This window comes from Colletotrichum scovillei (genome assembly GCF_011075155.1).
Source record: "Colletotrichum scovillei strain TJNH1 chromosome Unknown Contig00005, whole genome shotgun sequence".
Taxonomy (NCBI): Eukaryota; Fungi; Ascomycota; class Sordariomycetes; order Glomerellales; family Glomerellaceae; genus Colletotrichum; species Colletotrichum scovillei.
Window position 1 is genome coordinate 2,665,717 of NW_023336263.1, and position 25,822 is coordinate 2,691,538.

Sequence of the window (25,822 nt, forward strand, 5' to 3'; positions counted from 1 at the left end):
AAAGAAGGTAAGACTTTCTGATGATTTCTCTTCGCACTATCGCTGGGCCCTGAGTTTTTTGAACGTATGTCTGGTTGTGATTCTCTCGAAGATACTTCGGCGCCCATGCGCTTATGTTGGAGGAGTAAGAAAACATCCAATTATATAAACACGAAACGAGAGATCTCGTGCACCACGCTTCCACCCTCCTTGGGCTTCTGAAGTTCTTGGTTGTGCAGAACCGATAGAATTCTAAGCGCTCTGATATTTCACCGGGTTTGTTGTAATTTGTGTTTTGTCTCAATAGAATAACCAAAGAGAGAGAGCTTCGGGCGGTTGACTTCGCTCATAGAAGCCATTAAGCCCCAGGCAACTTGAAGAGTCAGAACATACCTGCCAGGACCGATCTGAGAGCACCTTCGTCCAGTTCAATTATGTTGTCCGCCTCGTACTAGTATCCTCCATCCACATTGAAGATTTTAGCCAGAAAACATGTAACCTAATTTCTCCTAACCCAAATAAACCACGAACACAAGGCCCTGATATATGCGCAGTACGATCTATGTCTCGCTCTGTGTATAGCTCACCAGAAGAGTCAGAAATCTTTCCAGAAATGCCGAGCCATCGTTTGTGACAAATGGGAGCCCAGTTTGTACATTCAAGTTGAGGGTATTGTTTACATCCTTTGTCGGACAACACCACTTTAGCCATCCCTTTCAGATGGACGCCGCCGACTAGGTGACCGTTTCTTCCGGTCTTTCTTCTCCCCCTTGTCATCTCTTCCAGAAAAGTAAATCAAGACTTTGTTCTTGACCCTGTTGCTCTGACGTCCGCGTCGACCAGCGGCCTGAACGCGTCTCGCCTGAGGCAGCTCAGTCGTTTCAGTCACAATTTCCCTTGTTGCAGGAACAGGGTAACGGCGATAATTTGAGGCTTCGCCCTGATTGTGATAGTATCCATTATCAAGATAGGTTGCTGCATGTTGGTGTGAAGCTGTTGACGAATATATAGGTGGGGGGACACGAGTATAAGTCATATAAGATTGGGAAACAGGAGCTTTGTCGGCTTTTTGTCAGCAGGGACTCCGATTTATTTCGTTAGTAGTAAAACATACCCGTATGAGCGGGGCCTGGGACACTCAAACTAGGTCTTCTGCTTGCTGGTCTACCCTCAAGAAAGCTCTTGAGTTTGCTATGGTCTCTAGACTTGATAGGGTTGGCAGTGTGACCCAATGTGCTCGATGCTCGTGGCGGTACAGGTCCTGGATTGACATTGATGACCTCAGGTAATTGAGCCTTTGGATCAGGGCTTGGAGGAGTACTCTTCGAGTCCTCCGCTGGAGCCACGGGATTGTGATCATTGACCTTCTGAGTTGGATCAGACTCCGACGCTAGCTCATTCACTAAGTCTGGTTGGTGTTGTTCGTCAATGCCAATAGTTCCAGGCGATGGAACTCTCGAATGTGTTCGGGAAGGAGGGCTCTTGACCCCTGGTGTGGATTTGACAGGAGAGTCCGCTTGAGTGTGTGTCTCATGTGCATCCTTGGACTTCACTTCGGGCTTAATCGGATCCTCGAGTGGTGCCTTAGGGCGAATTTTGTCTTGGTTCTCGGGAATCGAGGACCTTTTCCTGCCCTTCACAGAGCTTTGCTTCTCATGTTCCAGTGAATTTGATGGCGAGCTACGCTCGGTTGCTCCTTCGGGAACTGGTTCTTCGATGATTTGCTGAAACTCAACCTGCTTCTTCTTCTTCTTTAGATTTCCGGTGAAAGGCCCCGGCAGCACAGGTATCGGCGGCTCTTGAAACGACGATGTTGCTCGAGGTATCTTGTTGACGGATGAAACCATTCCCGGGCGTCCTTGAACAGAAGATCCAGACGCATGCCTGTTTATTCTCGATTCTGGGATGTTATTCTTCGCGGCGTTTGCGGTGTTGGAATCATAAGCTGGGTCTTGAATGTTACCGCTGTGCCTGGGTTTGGAAGTTGTGCCTGCACTAGGATTCCCAACTGGGAGTGCCGCCGTCATCCCCGTATTCACGGGTCCTGATCGAGGTACATGAGGTGATCTCATCTTATGGGAAAGCATCGATAGAGGCTGTGATTGAGTTGAGGAGGCCTTGTGTCTAGTAGAGAACGGTGACGTCCATGATTCGGGGTTCTCTTTCGAGCGTTTCTGGCCGTTCGTCGTGTGATCCAAGTCGGGAGAGTCATTTGTAGATACTGGGGTCTTTGAAAACCGGTCCGGAAATTCTTTGCCCAACGATGTGGGTACTTGCTTGTAGTTACCTGATGCTGGATCCTCTGTGAAATTTGTTGGACCTGTGGGTGGAAAGGTGTATTTCGGAGCAGATCTTGGCGGCCCACGATCAGTAGAAGGCGGGGGCATCGGAGGTCCGAAGTCGCGAGAAGGCGGCTTGTGTGCACTGTTCACAGATTCTCCTGTTGTAGACGATGAAGATGTTGACTTGTGGTATTTGGATGCTCGCCGACCTCCAGGTCCGGCTGATGATCGGGGAGACCATGGAGGTGGCCGAAATGGCGGTGATGACATAGGCGAATTGCCCTTTCCTTGTGACTTGACAAACGACTTCTTCTGCCGCCGTCTTCTAAGAACACAACACCCGAGAATCAAGAGAGTAAATATCGTTGCACATGTGGCCCCGATAATGGCCCCAAGTTGTTGGTCGCTGACGCCATTGGACGAGTGAGGAGGTGGTGATGTTGGAACATCGCCGTGAAGCGTTACGGTTGCAGTTCGGGTGCTCAGAGTTCGAGGAAGTGTCTGTGTGATGGTAATACGAGTGGTATCATCGCGTCCAGCGAGCAGAACCTTGGATCTGATATGTGTGGTAGATGTAGGACCTGGACTTTGTTCAGTTGTCTTTGGCCCGGCGGCAGTGTTTGATGATCGAACAAGCATTCTAGGCTGAAGCCAAGAACGGTCAAGCCGTCATTAAGCTCAAGAACCATGAGAGGCTCTCCAAGCTCTCTGACTGCCTACCTTCCTTGAACTGCTCTATTCGCCCGCGAAACTCTCATGATGATTTATTCGTACAGTTCGTGCAGATATAATGAAATCGAAGATGAGGTTGGGAGATTCGAAAGCATCCTTGTCGCGCACATGGGCCTTCATCCTAGCAAAGCTAACTGTCAGCCCTCTAATGACTTCTACGCGGCAACTCGGCATATCGGGGAAGCCGATGATAAGGCTTTGCATAACACGCAGTCTTTGAGCGGAGGCTGGGAGGTACTCAGCAACAGATCAACGGTAGCGGCCCTGAGGCTGCACACTGTGCTTCAAAACGCTCACAGAAAGCGATGCGATGCAGAGGCCAGCCCCTCACGCAGCTCGTTCAGTCTTCCGAATCCACATCCCATCTTGGCCATGTCACTGGTGATTGACGTTGGGCAGGCGACCAATAGTGCATGTTGAAGATGTCGGTTGCTTGGTGCTTCCAGCGGTGGCTGCATCGGTTTCTTCCAGAATAGGTTTGGTCGAGAAGATGACTGCATTAGCGAGCAGGATTAGCAATGGCAACATATGGTGCTCAGCCTGATTTTGCATATTCGCTATCTAGACTTGACATCAGTCTTTCTGTCAATGCGCTGCAAGTGTAATGCGGAGTTTGTCCATTACAAATTTTGGAAGGTGGCTGACGGTTGCGGAGGTGAAGGAATTTCAATAAATAAAACCACACGAGAGCATGTCTGTTACAACACCGGCACATGTGTGAAAGGAATATTATGATGTGCCAGGAGGACAGAGACTTTACGAAGACCCATGCAAGTCCTTTGCTTTTGTGGATACATGAGTTACAGACCCCGCACAGGGATTACGGAGTAACGATACCTCATGTAGGCACACGCCCAACTGAAGTAAGGCGAGAATCATGGCTTCAACTGCTGAGAAGACTTGACAAGAATCGAATTGGGACCTTCGTGCTGCGTTCGGCAGTTGAAGCAGTTATAGTATATTCCTGCTTGTGACTTATGCTAGAGATCTTCTAGATGTTTCTAAATCTTTCGGGACCAGTGCTGAAACTGTGACCCTCTTTGCTAACAACTTGCCAGATGCATGTCAGCTCGCCTCCGGCGGCAATAAATACCTCTAACAAGGGTTGTTGAAGGGGCTGTGGTTGGTGAGCTGGAACACCCCGCCTCCAGCCTCTGGCCAAGGTGATTCGTTCGACACAATCCCTTCAAATGATCGCAGCCACGTACTGTGTTGCCAAATACGCTGCAATTTAGCCCGAATTCTGTTACTCATCGTCGTTTACCTTATATCAAGACATTAGTACAGCTCGCATCAGTCGCAGCCTGATGGTTCGAGGGACCTGAGAGCTACCGTTATCGTGTCGTCTGTCTCGATGCTGCCGGCAATTCCGGGCAACAGGTTGACCCGAGCGGGGAACGGCGATGGTCAAAGGTCTCTGCACGAAACAAACCATGTCTATCACAATCGATCTTCGAGCTTCAACCAGTCCAGACCAGGAGTCAGCAGCTCAGCCGCCGGGTCAGAAGTCCGCAGTGAAACAGACTTGTCTATCGGGAAAGATCAGATGCCGAGAGGACGAAGTGCCGAGCCTACGTTGAGACCTTCCATCGGTCATCCCACCCGCCCATTGACCAGACTGCCAGACGAGACAACAGAGTTTCAACCACTTGGAAGAATCAGAAGAGAGGAATCCAACATCCCGATTTCAGGAGACTTAGCTGCACATCAGAAACCGGGGCTTCCCCAACACAAGTCTGTTCAAAATGTTCCGAAACATTCGAGTATCGAAAACCGCACAAACCTTAGCCTCCAGGACTTCAGTAGAGCGATCAGAGAAGCTGCGAAGTTGAAAAACGACCCACACAAAGTCGAAGAAGCTGCCAAACTAATTCTAGACGCGATGTTGTGGGACAACATCCAGAAACTCCCGCGCGACAACATGGAGATAGTCGTCGCGCGGCATCATCTGGGAGAGTGCTATTTCCACATGGGGAAGTATAGCGAGGCTGAGAAGCTTTACCGTGAAGTTCTCAAGGCCCGCAACTCCCAGAAGCCTCCCGACCCTCTGAAAATCTTAGAGGTTCGAAAGGATTTGGTGGCCACACTCATCGAGTTTGCCAGACTAGAGGATGGAGGGGATATTGCGAAAGCCGAGAAGCTCAACTCTGAGGCACTGGCGCTAGCTGTTGACAACATGAACGACAAGAAAAACAGTGATCAGGACGACGACATCGATAATGTCCTTCATTGTACTGAGGTTCTTCTGGAAAACCGAAATCGAAAGCCTATGGAGCTTGCTAGGCTGAAAAGGACTCGTGTCCGTGCGTTAGTCAAGATCGGAGACGACATGAGCGATGACGAACTGATCGACATTAAATACCATGGAATCGAGGCGTTCAAATTGTTCACCGTGGATCTAAAGGATAGAAAACGCGGATACGAAGTATACCACATCATTGAGTCGCGCATATGGAAATATGGTGCCCATGACTCCGGTCAATTCAGAAGGGCAACAAGTATAGAGGAAGAAGTCAAGGATGAGTGGAGAAAGGCAACGGGAATGCTTGCGAGCAAGAGATGGAAGAAGTGTTTGAAGAAAATACGCGCCGACGTGATAAGGAATGTCATACCTCGGAAGAAGGAGATGCGTGAAGCTTGGTATCTCATTTGCCGAAGAGTACTGGCCAGACAGAGATGGCAGAGAGCTTCGGCAGAAGCCATAAGAGAAGCAAAACTAAGAATTGCTCACCGCAGGAGGCTGGCTAGTCAATGGAGATTGGTGGTCCACCAGGTTATAGAGAGGAAGAAGGAAGAAGATCAGAAGAAAAAGAGACAAGAAGAAAGCGAGGAAAAGAGGAAGCGGGGCGAAGAGAGAAGGAAGAGAGACAAGGAGCAGAAGCGACTCAGAGAAGAGGAGGAGGAAGAAAAGGAAAGGGCCGAGGAAACTCGACTTAAGAAATCACATGAAGAGAGGGAACAGAAGAGAATTGAGAAAGACCTGATGGACAAGCGAAAGCTGGAGGATCAGGCAGCGGTAAGGGCCATGGTATTGGAGGAAGAAGCGGCTCAGACAGCACGAGCGCAGAGATCTGAGGATCCCGAAATTAAGCAAGGAATCAGAAAAACAGATACTGGGATCTCGGAATGGTCAGAGCCTGGTGAGTATTCAGTGGTTTTAGTGGCGTTCGAATGGTTCACCTACCTTGACCGAGGCTAATATTGGCAGAAACACCATTACATTTCAACTCAGAACAAGCCTTCTTCGACGCAGAGACTGAACTCAGCAGCATACAGTAAGTCCCACTCACGTTAGCTAGATGACTACTACTGCGCCGCGATTAACAATGACTTGCAGAAACAGCGAAAAGTGGATGAGAGATTTCATCAGGTCTCGCGATATGATCCTTAGTACTCGACAGGAAAAGAACATGGAGCGTGTCAGGGTAACCATTGTTGATACAGGTCTCGATACGACCCACCCATTTGTCGCGAAGCGGCAGTGGCCAGACTACAGGCAAGCAGCGAACAAGAAGGTGGCTCTTTTCCAGGACTTCGTGACAGAAACCCCTAGCGTGGAAGCGATCGATGAGGACGGACATGGAACTTTCATTGCTGGCATTATGCTCCAGCTCGCACCACTCGTTGAGCTTTCTATAGCTCGTGTGGCCACAACACGGGCCTCCTTTTTGAAAGATCCCAACGCCGAGGAAAAAGTCACGAAAGTATGTGAACTAGACCACACAATCATTGCCCTTCCTTTTACAACCCAACATATTACGGGGGGCAAAAGCTAACAAACACGATTTATGATTAGGCAATCAACCACGCCGTCGAGGAATGGGAAACAGACATTATTTCAATGTCTCTTGGGTTCCCACGCATCAAAACGCTGGAATTTCGAAACGTCATTGGCAAGGCCACTTGGAAGAATAAAATTCTTTGTGCGGCCGCAGGCAACTCAGGAAACATTAACGCCCACGTCTCCTTTCCTGCTCGACTCGCTGGTGTTTTCAAGATCTTTGCGGCCGACCATATGGGCGGCAAGTGCTCCTTCAGCCCAAGGCCTGGCCTGGACAGTGAGATGTGCTTCAGCATTCTCGGCCACGATGTCGTGTCGATCTGGCCGGAAGCTCTGCGAGACAAAATTATGGAGTCGGGTAAGAAGGTGATAGAGAAGAAGAACTCAAAGAAGTATCCAGGGCTGTGGGTTGCCATGTCGGGAACCTCCTTCGCGACACCGATAGTTGCGTCTGTCGTTGCCATACTATACCAGTTCTACGACGCAAACAAAGCCGAGATCGACCTCGGACCGGCTTTGGAATTCAAGACGGTCGAAGCCATCAGAATCATACTATTGAGGATGTGCATGGCGCCCGCTGCGGACCAGCACAACTACCTCAACCCTTGGGTGGGCCGGGACAACTACTTCAATTTCAGCGGGGAAGAGAGGAACTCTGTTTCCTTTTTTGCACTGATGCTACGGCTTTGTTTGCGAGCTTGGAACACATAGTTTTCAGTTTGCTCTTAGATCGAAAGAAACGCCCATGCAATCGTTTCGAACATGATAGTCTTCTCTCAATTAATCTGCAACTATGACAAGGCAGTCCTCACCATCAACTTCATCAAAGCTGGCATTCTTGGCATCCCGAGCAGGCAATGACCGCCCAAAATCCTCGTTCTCAACTAAGACTGTATCAAGTTCATCGACATCAGCAATAACCTCGTCGGGTGTCTCGTCGTCGCTCTCTTCTTCGGAGCTTGTATCATCGCTGACTCCTCCAACACCATGTCCATGTAGCTCACCCCCAGATATCACGCTCCCTACCAAGGACTTGTTGTTGCTGAAGTTGACGTGAATCTTTCGCAGTCTGTAAGCGAATACGAAATCCTCCTCCGGCATGCTGCTCTCGACATCACTCTTGAAACGGGTCACGCCGCCCTGTACGCCGGGCATGGCCAGTCCCCCAGTCCCAGGGTCTGCGCCAAGTTTCGCATCGATTCCCGCCGTCTTCCTCACTTCGTATGAAACCTGGCCAGGTCTTCTAGCAATCTTGATCCCCGTGATCATATACAACACTTTCTTGCTGACGGCCAGTTTCTTTAAGAACCCTTCGCGCGTGAGACGCTTCTGGACCACCGCCTCTTGCACACTAGCGGTCACGTAGTCAGATTCCTTATCAGCTCCCAGTCCGAGAGAAGTTGTCTCGAGCTGGGCCGCTCTCCAAGAGCGCGTGGTCTCATTCGAGTCATGGATCGAGGTTTCCGCCGTGATCAAAGAGACAAACTGTGCAAAGACACCATTATGCCTGGCTGCTCCTTTGGATTTGGTCAAGGACCAGTTGCTTTCGTGGCTGACACGGACGGCATTGGTAGGGAAAGGCCTCATGGGAGGCGCTAAGGGTTCGTAAGGAGCGCGAGGGTCCTCGATGAGCTGGCCAAGTTGTATAAGGTCGTCGGGCTGATATTCGGTGCTGCGTAGAATGAAATACGTCTTGCGCTGAGATTTCTTATTGTTCATCATCATCGTAATCTTGGCGGGGCTTCGGATGTAAGACAATACAAAAAGAGAGGAGATCAAGCCGGGCGCCTCTTTGATGACTTATTGTAAGATAAGTGTCACTGTATGTGGTTTTGAGTCTTCACTGTGTCTATGGTAGATGTGGACAAGGAACCCATTCGGGTGCGTCGAGAGCTGCAAGTCAGACTGTGTGGGTGTAGAATATCCCTCATCCTCCACTCTGCATATCAAGTGGTAAGCTGCATCGCGGCGATTGGTTCTTTTTCAACCTTGGAGGTGACTCCAATGAATTGGCAGCACCCATGTCGTGTGAGATCCGAACTCTCGAGAGTAAAACGCTGCAAGTCTCGCCGCAACAATGGGACACAGTCACTATTCCGGACTGGGAAAATTACTGTGGCTTGCCTCACTTTTCAGGGTAGCTGAATCTAGTGTAACATATTTCTGAGTTGATCTTTAAGCACGATCCTGCGGGAAAGAGATCGTTCATTGGCCACACTGTTACTGCACTACAGGTTGATTTGGCATTACGTTTGTCTCCCTCGTCCTATTATGTACTGCTCGGGAGTCTGGGTTTATCTGGAGCAGCCGAGTGATCTTTGCAGGCCCGGCAGATCACGCTAAGGAATAAAGACCACACTAATCCCCATTCATTATCCCACTGCTGACCATACTGAAGATCCGTCACTCCATCTGTCCAACGACCAGTCTCAGCTTTTGACAATTTGCGCTACCTGTTTTTTTAGATCGCCTCAGAAGTCCAGCCACGCGGCCAAGGCGAATGAGTCCATTACTCCGCGCTCGTCGACGTGTGGTCTCTTGGCGTCGTCGCGGACGACCTGATTTGTGGTCTTCTACGATCCAGAGATGAGGACGAACGGGATCGACAGTGATATTTGACTTATCAGAATTCATGAAAGATTCGAAAATGACTGCAAGAAACATCCAGACAGAATCGAATGTTTCATTCCATGGGCTATGTTGGTGATCATGTCACCGAAAGTGTTGTGTTCGGCCCTGAATGCTATTGAAAGCTTAATCGATTAAAGGCGTAGTGATTCATCTCATCAAGGTTCAGTTGGTGACGGTAGGTATATCTTGAAGACTTAGTCACGCCTATGAATGGCTTTCATTGTCTTATTACAACGTTCACAATCACGTTCAATCGTGTTCCGCGACCATGCCCCCAAAAAGCTCACACCTGGACGGTGTAGACAAATTTGCATCATGACTCGGCTTCATTAGATTGATCGTGAGTGATGTACTCTAGTAAGTTGATCACTCCAGGTTCACCATCCCTCATCTTGCCGCGGCACTTTCTCATAGATTAACTATCTTCTCCCCCGAAATTGTTTCCCCCATGACTGAAGCCGTTCAAACGGTTCTCATTAAGTTCAGCGTGCCTTGGAATTCAACACAGCTGCTAGCTTTCACATAACTCCAAATCCCTCAGTGCTAGTCGGCCAAGTTTTCATCGAGACTTCGGGGGTTCAAGGGTCTCTCCAGGCTTGGTAGCCGAGATGGCGACGAACCTCCAGCGACCCTTGCCCCGGTAACTCTCCACACCAGCGACGGTGTTGATGAAGTAGCGCTCGAGGCCAAAGGTCTTGATGAAGATGTAAGGGATAATTCCAAGGAGGAAGAACAGACGGCACAGCGGGCGGATGTTCTCGGAGAAGTCGCGAACCTCGACGTTCACGAAGCCCGCTTCCTCCATGAGCTGCTTGAAAACGCCCGGATGTGACCGGTTGTTTGTCGGCATGGCGGCATACTCATTGATTTTGCGCATGTTGTCGGCCATGACTTCTGGAGAGTCTCCGATGAACTCGTGGTCGTACTCAAAGTTGGCAAGATGGCCGCCGGGCTTAAGCAGTCGGAAGAAGCCTGCCAGGACGGTCTCCGGGTCCGTGGCGTGAACAAGAGTCTCCATGGTGTATATGCCATCAAATGACTCGCTTTCCAGCGACTCTAAGTGGTGGTAATCTCTCCTGTTGACAGTCACCTGGTTCTCAAGACCAGCTTTCTTGATGGTCTTCCTCGCCCTCTCTACATGGCGCTGGATGACATCGAATGCCTCGATTCGGAGGCCATGCTTGCTGGCGAGGTGTTTTGCAACATGACCATTCCCACAGCCAGCATCCAGCACCGTTGATCCTTTGGGCAAGTTCAGGACCTCAGCCATTTTGTCCTCCATGGTCCGTAGGCCGCGACTGAGGGGGAAGGGGAAGTAGGTGTCATTGTCCCAATAGCCGAAGTGCCGTGTTCCTCCCAGAACCAGGCGATAGCCGATACGGGACTCGAGCGACGCGTAGTAGGATTGCAGCACCGGGTTAGAGTTGATGAGAGGCTCCATCTCTGTGGTTGCGGTGGAGGGGGCCATTACGGGTCCGATGCGACTTCGAACTGACGGGAAGATCGATCGCGGGGGCGGATCTGACGTCTTCTACAACTTTGTATGCCGTAGGCTTGAATTGATTCTCAGGGCAAGACGGATGTTTTCAGATAAAAAATTGAAGCCGCCAGAAACAAGAAGGAGAAAGAGATTCAGGATGCAGCCTGATGGCGGAAAGGGGACACACAACGAGTGAGAATGGATGGGCTGGACGACGGGCGGCTGTCCACGCCATGCCGTCGTATCCGCCCCGTCGCTGATTCGCTCGTTTAGAGACGTGCTTTGCTTACCTACGCGGGTAGGGGGGGTTTTCCAACAGTGTTCAATTTCTTTGTCGTACTTGCAAACTCTGTTGGGACTACATCCTTATATAAGCAGTGTGCTTCCGCTATGTACAGATTCCCGAATGTCAATTTTGCTGGATACTTTCCAAGTCTTCCTGTGTTTTGCCCAAAATACTGTTCTGAATCCTTGGTGTTCTAGCGTTTAAAGTGGTTATGTTTATTCAAAATGAGACCACACTGGAGAAAGAAACATAGATGAAGGTACGTAAGAAATGCTCACCAGGTCTTCAAAACCCTGGCCTGTAAAGTGCAATTCTCGGTAGGTAATTATACAGCTTAAGGCACCGTACACGCATACTGAATGGACAATGTTGAAACTAACCCCTCCCCACCCCTTCTCTCGTAGGTAAGTAAGTAGGGTCTAGGCTTTCCTTCGTTACCTACTAGTAATAGTAACCTATACTATCTTTGCGTTGCTAAGTCCCGACCCATATGCAGGCCTTTACGGGCCGGATTAGTAGTCACGCCGGAGACCACCAGTGAATACCTGGTGCTGTATTGGGGTTTTCTTCTTTGAATTCAGAAGGATATTCCAGATCTCTTGTTTTACTATGTCACGATTTCCACGTCGGAGATGACTCGGAACATGCCAGACTTATAGGAGGCTCCTGTTCAATGGTTTTCAACTCTCTAAACGTAATGAGAGTAACCAGGGCAAGATACATCCGTGCCGAAATGCTTCCTCGTCAAGGACTATGCATACTTCCAGCTAGAATCCCAGTTGAGGCCAGAAAGCTGCACTCTTTCCCAATGCTTCGCCGCTTTCATCATACTCAACTGTTTGCATCATTGGCACGATGTTCTTTTGCCCCAAAATGGCTCAAGGTCAACAGGGGTGTGTTTAGACGAGAGGCCATTTGAGAGGCAAACTAGCTCGACCGTACAACTATCAAGTGCATCAGGCAAAAGAAAAAAAAAACCTCTCTTTTCCGTCTTCAGCAGAATCATCGTGACTCTACAAGTTGTTTAAAACTTTTTAGCACTGACTTCATTCGGGACATCAAAATTGTCATCGGCTTCCTTTATTCAAGATTGTATGGGGTCGGACTCTTTGATACATGTGACCATTGCAATCGTTTAATAATGCCTGCGAAGCCCTAAGACTTGGTTCCAATCTAAATACGGCGCTCGGCCCAGCTCTGTATGAGACCTTCAGCTGTGGGCTCGTATTCTCTCAAAGTAACCTCATTCCCTTCCAGAGACGTATTGGCATGAACAAACACAAGTGGCGGTGGCTTACTAGCCACCATAACCTTCCGCCATTCCAGATGCTTCGGAGTCAATGTCGAAAGCATCTCGTAGTAAACTCGACATGCCTGTATATCTGCTGTGCAACGGTACATGTGCAAATGTAAGAGCATCCTCCCAAGTGCTGGCTTTCCATGAGTGGAAATCTTTGCTCTGTCAACTCTGACTGTCAAAGTTTCAGCAGTCTTGTCATGTTCAATTTCCACACAGTCCCCGCCGTCCTTAAGTAGCCAGTTCAGAATTGCGAAGTGTGCCTGTCAATTGTCAGTATGTGGTCTCCGCATTGAATACCTGCGTCTTGTGCTTACACGACTATGGGCTTGACCCCAGCGCTATGAGCAGATGTCAGCGAATATTCCAATTTGATAGATATGTTCTTCCAACCGTACCTTGCTATCGACATTGTAGTTGGCAAGACCACGCAGGCCATCCACACCCAGTTGCTGGTACATGTTGTACGCGACTATACCGTGCACGTCAGCCTTCTGAATGGTGCCAAACATTGCCAATGGCTTCTCACTATCGTCAGCTGTCACGTCTGTGGCATCTGTAAATCCAAGAACTTTCAGAAGATCTTTGTCATCCATCAGGTACGCCCCAACTAGCTCTGCTCTGCACTCATCAACTGTTGTGGCGAGATCTCCAAATTGACCGGTCCAAGTCTGTCCAGGCTTATACCAGGATTTGATTGGGTTATCATCGAGAGGATTAATGGGCGGGTTCTGAATGTCGAAGTTATAGTCCCCTTCTGTCGTTTCAACCATCATCCGGCCTGTGCCATGTCCAAGAAGCTCGTGCAGAACGACCCACCAATAGTAGGTCGGGAACTTAGCTTTGCGGAATGCGGCTGCTTCGGAGTCTTCGATGAATGGGTAATCCTGTGCCTTACTCTCCGCAACCATGCGATTGGCAATGATGACATTCTTGAATCCCGTCTCTTGTCTGATATCGTTGTACTATCAATAAGTTAGCTTGTGCCGATGGGTCACCGAGCTGGAAGCTGGAAAAGAGTACGTTGGGTAGGTTGATTCCCGGAAATATGATACTGGAGCAATATGCCAGCGCTTTGGAATGTCAGTAAGTTGATGTTCCCTTAATTTCCGTAGGAACTTACTGTGTATGCTTGAGAGATCAGGTGGGTCAAACAAAGACTTCTCAAACACCCCTTTTCCGTCGTTTTCGGGACTGGTCCAAGGTAACTTGCGGATGAATTGAGTTGAATTCTCGACCAATCTTGTCAATTTCATTGTTTCTGCGGCGTCTGCAATCGCAACAAGACCCTCAAACTCAGCTCGTATTCCATGTGGATCTCTGTACGGCTCGACGAAGCCGAAGATGTTTTCGATCCCCGGAGCCTTATCCTTCACCCAGTTTCGTAGTGAATCTCGATACTTGGCGAGACTTCCGGTCCTGAAGCTCTCGACGTACTCTTTGATGAAAACTTTCTGGAGCTCATTGGATGCGAAGTTCGCCGCATGTGTTAACTCGACGCACATTTTCTCCAGCTCAGCTGCATGGTCTCCCATCACGAGCTTGACGCTGCCTCTTCCATCAGGCAACGGCAAAACACCAAGACTTCCGTCATCGGAAGAAGCGATCTGCAATTCAAATCCGACATCTCCGTCTAGTTTCCTCAATCTGGTGTTCTCTGGGAGAATGGAGTTTTGTTCCAAGACTTGAGAGACCATTGCGATTTCCTCTTTGGTGATATGGTTTCCCGGGTAGTAAGTGCTTTGAGTGGTCTCTCCCGGATATCCAAGGCTGAAGGGCGGTGATGAATAGATAGCGTCAGCAAACGAGCTATACAAAGCCTGAAGTCTGTCAGACTTAGTTGCAATCTTTGCGAAGACGGTCCCAGGGATGGCTGGGATGAACTTCTGGTCGCCGGATCCCTAGAATAGTTAGCGGAATCGACTCAAGTGAGTTTTGCGACAACAAACATAGTAGTTCCCTAGGTTCGACAAAAAGGTTGCCACGTAAGTGAGGAATTGGCGCGTCTCTTCGATTCCAATCTCATCAGCAAGTTGATCCCAACTGCCATTCCACGCCGCGTGAAGCTCGAGGATGAAATCAAATATTGTCAGCGATTCTGGCGAGGTTTGTCGTAGAACAATTCTCGCCCCGTGCCATGCTGCACTTCTTGGGTGTCAGCGAAGCAGTCGTGTCTCTTTCATGTCATTACTTACCGTGCCATATGATGGGCATATCTCTGCTGCGACTTGGTCAAGCCTTCAAATTGCGACCTGACGTCCAGTCGAAAGACCTGGACGGACTGAACCTCCATGATAGCTCACAACGAAAGCAGACTCTGTGCGCAATGCCCCGAAAACTTTGAAAAGCTTGGGTTATATCTGCATGTGAGGAAAAATGAAAGACTCTCTCCATAAGACTCAGTGCTCTTATCATTGCCAGGTACGGGGTGCTTGTTTGGGTAGGCGGCCCCGCAGTGACTGTCGTACCACTAGGGAGATGCATTTGCAGAGCTGATTGGGCTCGCGTAAATGCCAATAATAGTCTCAAAGATCAATGGTGTCCGGATATGACCCTGTTGTTTGTTGGTTGGGTTGGTTGAATGTTGGTTTGTTCCGCGCCGGGTTGACGGGCAAGGGCAGAGGGCGCTAACCTCGATCATCGGAAAGTTGCGGTTTCCGTGCCTCAATCAAGCAGCCCAATCACAATAAGATCACAACGACACAAAATGCACTTAACAATGTACTTATCTGCTTGGACAAATTTCTTCATGATGCATTTTTCTTGTCTTTCTGGCGCCGTGCAATCACGAATGACCTCTTGTATAGGAAAGGATACCTTGCCGGTTGACTAGTGCGTGTCACCACAGGTAGTATTATTAAGTGGTTCCGAATGTGCAGGTCGCCTGTATTATCGACGGAAGGTTCTGTCCAGGAATTATAACAATGGTATAGGCACCAAATTTGTTCATCTGATCGGGGCAGGACAAGACGACCTAGGATGCGTATTCGAGTCTGCATGTGGGCACTGTCAATTGTTTCAAGCCTCTTATTTTATGTTCTGAGGGAACGCTGAGTCAAGAGCATATATCATGAGGAGCGTTGCCCATAACTCCCTGTAAGTCACCGAGTACTCAAGTCTACTCATCTCAGCCGAAAAGAAGTTGTCTCAGACTCTGTGCGGAAGATTGGTGAGCTCTTTCTTCCTGTCGCTCCTGCGTGGCATATGTCATCTTACCTTCTTGTCGCGTCAGACCTTAGAATCTACATTGGGAAGGTTGGTGCGAGTAGGCATTCCTTCGTGGATAACCTGCTGATCTTATCAATCGGGACTTGCTGTCTTTGAATGAGCTGATATCTTGGCAGCAAGCATGTAAGGGCCGTAAATCTAACGGTAAGATCTCACGTAAGGCGAGTTATCGGTTCGTCACACCGATTGTGACCTGGTAAGTGTCCACAATAAGCCGACAACACATATACAGCGCGAAATCGGATGCGTTATCCACTTAGGCCTTTACATGTAAGCTGACGGCGCCTGCAAGAGGCCGTAATGTCTTATTAACATTTACGAGCATGTACAATGCCAAAGAGGGCTGATTGTTGCTTCAAACCCTGATCGAGCGATGTTTGGAACTGGTCTCGGCTCCGTTACATAAGAGCACAGGATCCCTGTTTCCTTCGCCTTGTTCGCGCCCTTTTGCCTTGGACTTTATTCTGAAAGACCCTTCGTACGGTGTCAACATGGCAGTCACTGCTTTCAAACGCGCCAAACCCTTCTTCGCATGTATCGTGGGCCTCATCGCCGCGGTTATATCCTTTCGCCGTGGTCTAGGAGCTCAAAGTGAACAATTCACTCCCGTCATCGGAAAGAACAATACCGTTCTCTTCATCACCAACATTGAACACGGTCTTTCGAATGTCCACGTCGCAACTGTTTACTCCCTTCTCGAACGCCACCCAGATATCACTATTCACTTCGCGTCATGGTCCAAAATCAAGCCCAAGATCGACAGGATAACTATCTACGCACGCAGAAAGACACCGCAAGCCCGTTCTGTTGTATTCCATGACCTACCAGGCCCGAACTTCCAGGAGGCGTCTGGGCGGAATTCCTCATTAAGCTGGATGCAGCCGCCCGGGATCGCAGGGCTGGCGGGTCTGAATGAAGATATGGCGCAATTCATCTCGCCATGGTCTGGGGAAGATCACCTCCTGATATACGAGAGCATAAGGGATCACATCAGAAATATTGATCCTGCAATCGTGGTACTTGACATGTTTCACCGACCGGGGATGGATGCAACACGGGGAGACGGGCGCCTGCACGCAATTCTATCACCGAACGTCCTAGCTGACTGCTTCGCCGGGGATCAGCCATGGCTCAAAGGATTTTGGAAGTTCCCAGCGTAAGCCGACATTCAGTCTATAATCCTCGAACTCACAGCACAGCAGCGCAGACTGACATGTTCTCTAGGGTTGGCTCTGGTCACGAGTTCCCTGTTCCTTGGCGAGATATCCCCACGAACATTTACCAGATGGGAAGCTTCGCATGGACAATGATGTTTAATGCAGAGCTCAACGAGAAACGTAAATTTCTTGCCAGCCATGGACTAAAAGACCCAATCAACTTCTTTAATATCCATCAGCCTGGAAAAGGCGCATTCATTACCCAACACACCCCGGCGGCGGCCATTCCTCTCGATTTCCTTCCCGCCAATGTCACTACTACAGGACCGATTGTCATCTCGGGTACCTCGGCAGAAGAGCAAGATCCCGAACTGGCCGCCTGGTTGACTAAGGCACCGACCGTGCTCGTCAATCTAGGTAGTTTGTTCGAATACGACACAGGGAGAGCTCAAGATATGGCTGGTGCATTGAAGGTCGTCATGGAGCGTACGGAGGTTCAGGTTCTGTGGAAGCTCAATAGAGCCGCCAGTCTCAAGGACGAGGACTGGAAACCCTTGGTCGATAAGTTTATCAGAAATGATCGACTGAGGGTTTCAAAGTGGTTAACGGTTGACCCGACTGCATTGCTTGAGACGGGAGACATTGTTGTCTCTGTCCATCACGGTGGTGCGAACTGTTATCATGAAGCTATTAGGTACGTTCCTGCTCAGTTGGGTCGTGCACATGTGCCATTACAACATGGTACGTTCCTGCTCAGTTGGGTCGTGCACATGTGCCATTACAACATATACCTTACTGATATTTGACCTTTCAGTACCGGGGTACCGCAACTCATCCTTCCTGCGTGGCTGGATCTCTACAACTACGCTGCACGTGTAGAAGCGATTGATATCGGAGTTTGGGGCAACAGGCAATCTGCTCCTGCTTTCTCGCTCAGCGAACTCAGCAGCGCTTTTCTGAAACTGGTCGACGGCGGCTCTGCCAGCTTATCGATGAGCCAAAACGCGAAGAAGATTCAGAGAACTATAAGTCGCCCAGGGCGTGATGTTGCAGCTGATGAAATTGCAAGACTTGCGGCGTTAGGCCATTCTTGAGGTGTTGCTCTAAAAGAGACACCTTGCCAATTCGAATGCAATTTGAAATTGCAACTCTGTTCTGAAATACTGTCTTCACGAAATACTAACCATATACGTGCTTCCATACATTCCTAGCTCATTCCAAAGCTCCGTGTATTCTGGGCTCCGTATACAGCCTATACAATGATCACTTTCTCTCGGCTCTCTTGAAATAATATCGGAAAGTTCTTCTCCTATTTCCTTTGAAGCCCTGTGTATTGCCAAAAGAAGATGGTACAGTGCCGTCTTTCTGTTAGTCGATAGCCAGTCTTCAAAATGTGACGTTGGGCAGCGGACTTCAACCCATTCATTCAGCGTCGCTTTCAGGCACCGTTCGTGGTGCTCTATCGACTCGTAGCTAGTCATCAGAGCTGGCCTCCAATCCCCGCCCGCGACCCGTACTTCCCATGGATTTGGTTGACTCTTAGAAACCTTTGGGTCAATCCAATATGATTGGGCTGTACTAGATAGATACCAATCTGAAGCCTGCTGAATTTGGGAGTCTGAGTCTGAGTTCGGCCCATCACCTGTCAACTGCTGGGCTCCTATCCATTCGCGTATTCTGAATTTCAATACCGTGAAGTTTTTTTCAGCGCGTGGGCGGTATCTTTTTGTCAACCACTGGAGATAGAATCCGCCCGGATCATCAGACCGAAGTGCCTCAGGTTTCCCGCAGGTAACGAGTCTGACGTGTAGAGGTAGTAGATCACGATATGATCGTGCGTCGGGGAGCAAACGTCGTCTCATCGTACCTCCGTAATCTTCATCATCTAGCTTCTGATCGCGAAGTTTTCGAAAGATCTTGAGGGAGTCGAAGAGGCTCGATTGAAGATCGTCGAGGCGCAGCCTGCTGGAAATGAATACTCCTCGGCCAGGTGACGCAATAAAGGCGTATGGACAAACTGCAACCAGTGTGAAGTTTGTCTTTGATTCTCCCGTGGGCTTTAGGACAATGAATATTCTCTCAAACTGGCTAACATTCAAGATAAACATTTGTTCGTTCCCGCAACCTATGAGCTCGTCAAGGGGAGACTCCGATACGATATAGGCCGCGTGAGCATCCCGAGGTTGCATGAGAAAAATATGAGAGGCCTGCTTTCTGGCGATGCGGATCGGCCGCGTCTTGAAGGTGAAAAATTGCGTTACATTGATATTCAAGGCTCCTGTCGCACTGTTGACGAAGGCTCCTTGATGCCATGGCTTGTTTGCCTTGATCCAGTCTGTCTCGGGCCCCCAAAGCTCGTAGGCTATGCGTGGAACCTTTCGCCTAGGACATTCCAACACAACTTGTGAAAGAATTTGATCCGGAGATAGTTTGCTAGTAGTCTCCCGAGGTGAGAATATGGCCCTCCAGTCTTTGCACCTCCAGTCTGGAGCCCAAGAGGGATAATCTTGGGCTTGTCCTTCGAGTCCACAGGCTTGATACAGCAACCCGGGCTTCTTGAGTACCAACAGAGAATATGCGAACGTGCCAATAAAAACTTGGTTTGCCGATAGAGAATAATCAGCTTCTAAGCCATCATTCGAGGGCAAAGCTGTCGTTGTGTAACTTTGTGCCGAGGGGTCGCCGGGTTTAGGCACAATTCCAAATACACCAAATACACGGTCGCGAGGATCAGTTGATTGTGACTTTGAAGTGAGCAATAAGAGCTCAGTGAGGTCTTTCAGCATAGATTGGCCCTGTGTCAGATGCTGTGCCCAAGGTGCGGATGTTGATTCCCATTTCCATCTGGAAGCCTCTGTTAAAAAATAAGACGCGCCAGTTGCGTCAATCCAGAAGTCAACATCTCCAACGCGAATAACGGCGTTTTGTGAGAGGAGTAGTTCTTGTACTACCCAGACGCGAGTGAAGTATTTACGCCCTAATATAGCTTTTAATCCTAACATAGACCGAGGGACTGTCGAATTAGCGGGAAGATTGGGGATTATTGAGCCTATCTCTAGCTCATGGAGCCGTCTTCGTCGAGGGTAATTCTTATCAAGTTGTGTGGCGACATCGGGTCCGAGGTACACGACACAACGAAGGCATTCTGAGTAGATTCGCGCCATGTTTGCAACCTGGCCGTTCCGCTCTATGACATTGGCCTGATTGATGCAAATGGCATCGACCCACAGCATTCGTAAGCCTCGTTTAGGTCGCACGAAGCGAAGCATCTCCCAGCAATTTTTCGTCTGCCATAAGATATCTCAGTGAGGACCGATGTAGACGGGATTCTGTAATGCACAATTATCGTCTTCTCCGGCCCAGGTGTAGGACACTGCCTCGTATTCGGGGCAATTGTCAAAGGCGTAAAGTTCGAGGTCAAGGTGCACAAGACTATCGCTAGTTTCAGCAGCCGGGAAACTGATCAACCGAAATTCCTCGGATCGAATTGTCTGAGGGTAGATAGGCGATTGATGAACTCGGATGTCTTGTGCTTCTTCAGAGTCTCTCTCTGTTGATTGCATTTGAACGCAAAGACTTTCTGCTACTTCGCTGGCTTCTTGGCTCTTGTCCGAGTTGTTGAAATGGCTGTTGACAGCATCTGGCGGAAGCTTAAACGGAACAGAATGAGGCCACCACAGGTTCATCATACCTGTTGCCTGATTGGGAGGAATTGCCGGGATTGAACCGGCCGTGACGTCGTCTGTTGTTGGCTTGGCCGCGTGGGCTGTTCGATGACACGCTCGACAGACGGGGATTCCATCTTCGACCTCAACACGAGGGAGATCGCAATTGGTCTCGTGCCAGCGCGACATGTCTGCGGCTGACATCTACTAGAATTCCTGCGCGAGAGTTGTTGGCGAAAGGAGCTGGGACCATGATGAAGTCGGGCGGACACTTATGACGTGGAGGTAGCTTCTTTGCAATAAGCAGGCTGTGGTCGATGACCATGTACAATGACATGGATATGTGCAGAGCCTGCTTACATCCTACGTCTAACTCCGCCTGATAGTCTGCCTACAGGATAGCAATATTGAATGATATGCGAACTGATTCCGCAATCTGCAACCCAACTATCTGGTAGTAGCCCTCAGGCAATGCAGCATGGATCAATCACATGGTCTCTAAGTTCGATGTCATTTCTGGACGTTTATTAATTTTGATATCTTTTCCCAGTATTACTTAGGTGCTCCCCTTCCCTCTGTACTCCGTGAAAGACACACAGTGAACTCATGGTATACATGAGCTGTCTGCCCTGAGTAGTGCTCTGTGAGACTTCGCCTCTTACGGGGCAGTAGCCTTGACAGAGGTGGTGGTGAACTCGGCACAGCCCTGTCCTTGTGCAGACACAGTCACCTGTGCCTTATTATCGTGACCGTTCAAGCAGGCGCCGCCAGAGGCAACAAGCTGGTTGCCAGACTGGGCCACAAATTCAACATTCTTCGAAGCGCAGTCCTCGGCCCGAAAAGCGGTGCCGTTAAAGCCGACGCAAGCCTGCTTGTTCACCAAGTCAGGTCTGAAGCCAGCAGTGAAAGAACGCTGCACGAGAAGAACGTTGTTGCCGCCCTGGGTCGAGGGGGTGATCTGTCTGTCCGCAGCGGTGTTGACACAGGCAGCGTTGACGATCTCGCCTAGCAGATAATACGTGTTAGTGTGGGGTCGCCTCAGATAACATGGGAATTGTTCAATCCCAGAGAGTCATACCGTTGTTGCGGAAAGTGAGGCACTCGTTTCCGGGTACGCCACCCTGCTCCTTGAAGACGAGAGTGCTGCCGCCCTTCTTGATGGCCTGGCGCTTAGACAGATCTTCGGCGGGCATGGCGGCCACGAAGGTGGCAAGGGCCAGGGAAAGAGCCGCGGTGAACTTCATATTTGCTGAGGAGACGAAAAGGTCGGGTGAAGGATTGAAAAGTTAAGTTATATGAACAGTTAAAATGAAACAAGGGACCAGCCGAACGAAGAGAAGGTTTGCAAGTTGGAAAGTCGAGTGAGCGAATGGGATGATTCTCAAAACAAGTGAGACACAGAAGTCGAGGCCATCGAGTCGTCTTTAAATCCAAGCCAGCGACACCGCCAGACTGCGGCACCCGGGCTGCAAACTGGAGAAACTGAGTCTGGCAAGGGAAATTAAGCTTGATGCGACACGTCGCACCGCCTTCAAACCACCCCTCACACCTGCGACCTTAAAACGGGCTATACCGATCAGCCATACGAAAAAGATGAGGTGAAGGCGGCCCCGGCCCAAACAAGGAGGGCCAGGAGAAGAAGAGACGAGTTTTGACCTGGTGTCAGCTTTTGCCGAGTTTGTCCAGCACCCCTCTCCCAAAACGACGAACCCCCAAGCAGAGGCTAAGCAGGGGTGCTCTGACGCTGTCGCCAACAACCAAAAAGAGGAAAACCCCACCACCACAGCCATTCGCTGAAACGTCTCAAGATCGGTCGGTTGCAGGGTTGCGCCCAGCCGAATCTGGGGAATCACCCCTACAGTCCTACCAGTACGCCAGAAATACGGTTTCATCATGGCACCTCGTCAAGGAGCCGCATAACTTTAGACTGGCTGCCATCTTATGTAATTTCGGATATCTCGGTGTCAGACTTTGGTTGGCAGGGCGGGAGATGACCCAGATTTGCGCTTGGAACCGAAGATCCCATCTTTTTGGGAGGATCGAAGGGGGAATGATGGCCATCAAGGGGGCGTTCTTTGGGTTGAAACCGGCGGCTTCTCGTCTCGAAGTCCACTCGGATCACACTCTATCTCGCTTTCGGAAGGTCTTGTCGGTCTTGTGAGATGAACGTGGATTGCAACTTTTCGTCTATTTACATCCAGACTATGGAAAACTTGTCTTGTTGCTCACTGATCTTCAGTCATTTCCCTTCTCCCCTTCCTGCCAAGATAATTGGTTCATTAGATACGGAAAAGCTGACGGCTTTTCCGTGTTTATACGTCTGCCTTACGGAACGGTCATTTTCAAGCCGTATTAACGGCCAGTGCTATGAGTATTGCAAAGATTCATACTCCGCTCGCAGTTTTGTTATTCAGACGTCAGGTATCTTAGCCCAGCCTTCATGTGAAATCCCCAATTCATAGACTTTGAGAAGCGTGTGCATCTTGGAGCCAGTACCCAACCTTCAAATGTTCACTACTATTTGGGTTGCTGTCTAAGATGCTGGAACCCCCTGCACTCACTTACTCCAATCCACGAGCAGCGATCTACCACAAAGATATCTGCCGATCGAAGCTGAGTTCAGCTTGGGTTCCTTCTGTGTCATCTGACCAATCTCAACATGATTTAGCAAACGACTGCCCGAATGTCTAAGTCATGAGAGTTGTCGAGAGCGATCCAATGGCCGGGCTCGAGACTCAGTAAACACAAAGTTGTGTCAACTGAAAATGTCTCACCGTTGGCTGTTCACCATATCTCGCAAGCCTTAGGCATGGTATAGCACGAGCAAGCCTGTGACTTCAAGTGAATTGATGTCTTCTCTTAAGGGCGGGGCGTTCCTCACAGTAGATCACGCTCTGAACAGCTGGATCAGTGATTCTGCGTCTGATTCTGCGTGGTCGAATTAAACCTCAGCATTTCATTTCACACCTTAATACATGACCTCTCAACTCCTACTACGTCAAGGGTCTTCCGCGCCAACGTCCTTGAGCCTGTTCCACTGAAGATGAGTCAAGAGGCGACCTGCTTAAACGCCCGAGTAGGCAGATCGTGGAATTGGGCGTACTTTTCTATCGTCTGTAACCTCATTGGCCGTTAAGTAGAAGCAGTGTAACCCAAAGCGGCCAAAACGCGGACATGAGATCCCAACATGCATGAAGCTCCGCCATCTGCCTCTGCAGCCTGCTTCCCTACCGAGAGGCATCCAAGGGCGCAGCTACCCTTCTTCAGCCGGCTAGATGAGATTTTGTTACCAAGGCACGACTAATTATGGTGGTCTTCAGAGTAATGAGGTACCTCTTTACCTTCTAATTTGAGCACGATGCTGATATCAAGTCGAGCTAAGTAAACACGCAAGATATCCGACAAGTTTGGCTGTATTGATTGCACACTGTCACCAACGAGAGACCCTAAACTGTTGGTTTGGTCGAACTGCCTTCTGTGGCAGTCCGTAAATGACTAAAAATGGACTACTAGCCGCCGACGGGTCTCTGCATTGCATACTCCCTTCCGACTTCCAACAGAGTGATAATGTACTGCCCCTAGTACTGCCCCTTGCTCACGAGCCAGTCAAGCATTCAAAGCAATTAGTAGAAAAGTCTGCCACGGCTCGAATGTTCTATACATTAGATGATCTGGTTAGAAAACTCACTCGACTTGACTCGGCCTTGATTCAACCTCGCTGCCTTACAGTTATCTCATCATCCAACCCTCATCATCTTTCACAGTCTCACAGTCTCAAGCCAGCCTCATCTCGATGTTACCAAGCGACGCAAAAACAGCTATTCCATACAAAGAGATGGATATATATTGTTTGACTAGACCAAAAGGTCCTCTAAATGCATCGGGGGACATCGTTGGATTCGGGGTAAGGACTTGACTCCCATAGGGCCTTCCTTGTCAAGGACTAACAGCCGGCACATTCACAGATCCTTGCAGCATTTATGGGCACAGCAATTACAACGATAGCCGCAGTCATACTAGCATACTTCTTCGATGGCGTCGACGGCGACCTTCTCAACGAACTAGATCACAAAGTAATTGACTATGTCGGCTTGAACAAGAGGCGTAACAAGCTAGGACGCAACAAATTTGAAGACGAGCGCGAGCAACAGCGTCGTCGACAACGACGTTCAAAGGCGTTTTCGCAATTCATTCTCGCCCTCAGCGATCAACAACTCGTCACCGGCCTGGCTTTACTCGTCGCCGCTATCTCGGGTATGGCAACCTTGTCCCAATTTGAGTTCTCCGTGGCGCATAGTCTTGCCTGGTTCTCTTCCACCACACACCTGGCTACCCTCGACATCCTCAAACAGACGCTCAAGTGTCAGAAACAATGGGTCCTCCATCTGCGAGTATGTGGCATGGTGTGCGTGCTCATTCTTTTGACGTACACAACCGCCGTGATCGCGGACATGGACGTAAACCATAAAGGTGAGGCAACTATGCCAGCAGCGTGTTTAGCCTCGTCTCACGGAACCGGCATCATCTTCTCGCAGCCAGGATTTCCCCTTGTGCTTCTCTGGACTGGATACATCTCCCGCTTGCAAAACATCTATATGAAAGAACGAGGTATTGCACCGCTGCTCGACTACTGGCAGATCACACTTTACATGGAAGACCTCGACTCAGTCCAAACAAAGACCTTGTCTTTCGAGATGAAGCAAGAGAAAGCCGCATGCCATCGCAAGAGCGAGGCTCTTTTCCATGCCAAATACCGTCTCGAAAACCATCAGCCAGGGCCATTTTACAATTTTGTAGCTAGAACCTGGGGCAACGGACATGTTACAAGATTTTTGGCTGGCTTTCATTTAGGAGACATGGGCGCGCGACGTTCAGTAGCGGGAACTCGTTATTCGTCCTCGCTTCTTTCGACATCACCAAAACTGATATTCACTTTCGGTTTTGGAGTGAGCCAGGTCATTCTCCGTCGCTTCATTCACTCGCCAGATCTAACCCCAGAGTCCACCGAGATGGGTTTCGGTCAAATTGTTTCTATTTTCTTACTCATACTGCCAATGATGGCTGTTGGAGAGGTTTACGCAGGTGAGTTTTTATTGACATTGAATTATAAACGACTAGTGAAGACAATTGCTGATACAAACTTGCGAATTCAAAGACTATAAGGCCGGAGGAGTACCCGCTCAGGCCGATATACCGAAACATCAATGCCAGACACTTGGCAGTGATGGCGACATGGAATCAAGCTCAGTACAACCTTGCAATTATATCACACACTTCGACGAAATCAAACAATACTTATTTACA

The 25,822-nt window shown here is 49.4% G+C and overlaps 7 protein-coding genes across 7 annotated transcripts; 2 read left to right on the forward strand and 5 right to left on the reverse strand.

Annotated features, from left to right (window-relative positions):
- Positions 1 to 4,347: 4,347 nt before the first annotated feature.
- HER10_EVM0013455 (thermostable alkaline protease) lies at positions 4,348 to 7,485 on the forward strand (the record flags this gene model as incomplete). The annotated part of the gene is made up of 4 exons (XM_035482811.1): positions 4,348 to 6,133; positions 6,202 to 6,268; positions 6,331 to 6,697; positions 6,790 to 7,485. 4 exons carry the CDS (start codon positions 4,348 to 4,350, stop codon positions 7,483 to 7,485), a joined length of 2,916 nt encoding a protein of 971 aa, XP_035334542.1.
- A 69-nt stretch (positions 7,486 to 7,554) lies between these two features.
- On the reverse strand, positions 7,555 to 8,509 carry HER10_EVM0003561 (uncharacterized protein; the record flags this gene model as incomplete). Its single annotated transcript, XM_035473234.1, has 1 exon — positions 7,555 to 8,509. The coding sequence occupies exon 1, from the start codon at positions 8,497 to 8,499 to the stop codon at positions 7,555 to 7,557; it is 945 nt and encodes a 314-aa protein (XP_035333859.1). The 5' UTR covers positions 8,500 to 8,509.
- A 1,322-nt stretch (positions 8,510 to 9,831) lies between these two features.
- HER10_EVM0001852 (methyltransferase type 11) lies at positions 9,832 to 11,199 on the reverse strand. The gene has a single exon (XM_035471587.1). The coding sequence runs from the start codon at positions 10,871 to 10,873 to the stop codon at positions 9,965 to 9,967; it is 909 nt and encodes a 302-aa protein (XP_035333755.1). The 5' UTR covers positions 10,874 to 11,199; the 3' UTR covers positions 9,832 to 9,964.
- Positions 11,200 to 12,809: 1,610 nt separating this feature from the next.
- Positions 12,810 to 14,165, reverse strand: HER10_EVM0010575 (dipeptidyl-peptidase 3; the record flags this gene model as incomplete). The annotated part of the gene is made up of 3 exons (XM_035480031.1): positions 12,810 to 13,433; positions 13,492 to 13,541; positions 13,592 to 14,165. The coding sequence occupies 3 exons, from the start codon at positions 14,163 to 14,165 to the stop codon at positions 12,810 to 12,812; spliced, it is 1,248 nt and encodes a 415-aa protein (XP_035334341.1).
- Positions 14,166 to 16,187: 2,022 nt separating this feature from the next.
- Positions 16,188 to 17,947, forward strand: HER10_EVM0001878 (uncharacterized protein; the record flags this gene model as incomplete). The annotated part of the gene is made up of 3 exons (XM_035471612.1): positions 16,188 to 16,852; positions 16,921 to 17,547; positions 17,668 to 17,947. 3 exons carry the CDS (start codon positions 16,188 to 16,190, stop codon positions 17,945 to 17,947), a joined length of 1,572 nt encoding a protein of 523 aa, XP_035333759.1.
- A 787-nt stretch (positions 17,948 to 18,734) lies between these two features.
- On the reverse strand, positions 18,735 to 20,707 carry HER10_EVM0005270 (uncharacterized protein; the record flags this gene model as incomplete). The annotated part of the gene is made up of 3 exons (XM_035474892.1): positions 18,735 to 18,931; positions 18,979 to 20,140; positions 20,177 to 20,707. The coding sequence occupies 3 exons, from the start codon at positions 20,705 to 20,707 to the stop codon at positions 18,735 to 18,737; spliced, it is 1,890 nt and encodes a 629-aa protein (XP_035333974.1).
- Positions 20,708 to 21,176: 469 nt separating this feature from the next.
- HER10_EVM0009836 (uncharacterized protein) lies at positions 21,177 to 21,762 on the reverse strand (the record flags this gene model as incomplete). Its single annotated transcript, XM_035479309.1, has 2 exons — positions 21,177 to 21,523; positions 21,597 to 21,762. The coding sequence occupies 2 exons, from the start codon at positions 21,760 to 21,762 to the stop codon at positions 21,177 to 21,179; spliced, it is 513 nt and encodes a 170-aa protein (XP_035334295.1).
- Between the last annotated feature and the right edge of the window lie 4,060 nt (positions 21,763 to 25,822).

What these genes read in the sequence shown, in the direction of transcription:
- HER10_EVM0001852 (XM_035471587.1), bottom strand. Translation starts at nt 10,873, where the DNA reads ATGGCCCCCTCCACCGCAACCACAGAGATGGAGCCTCTCATCAACTCT.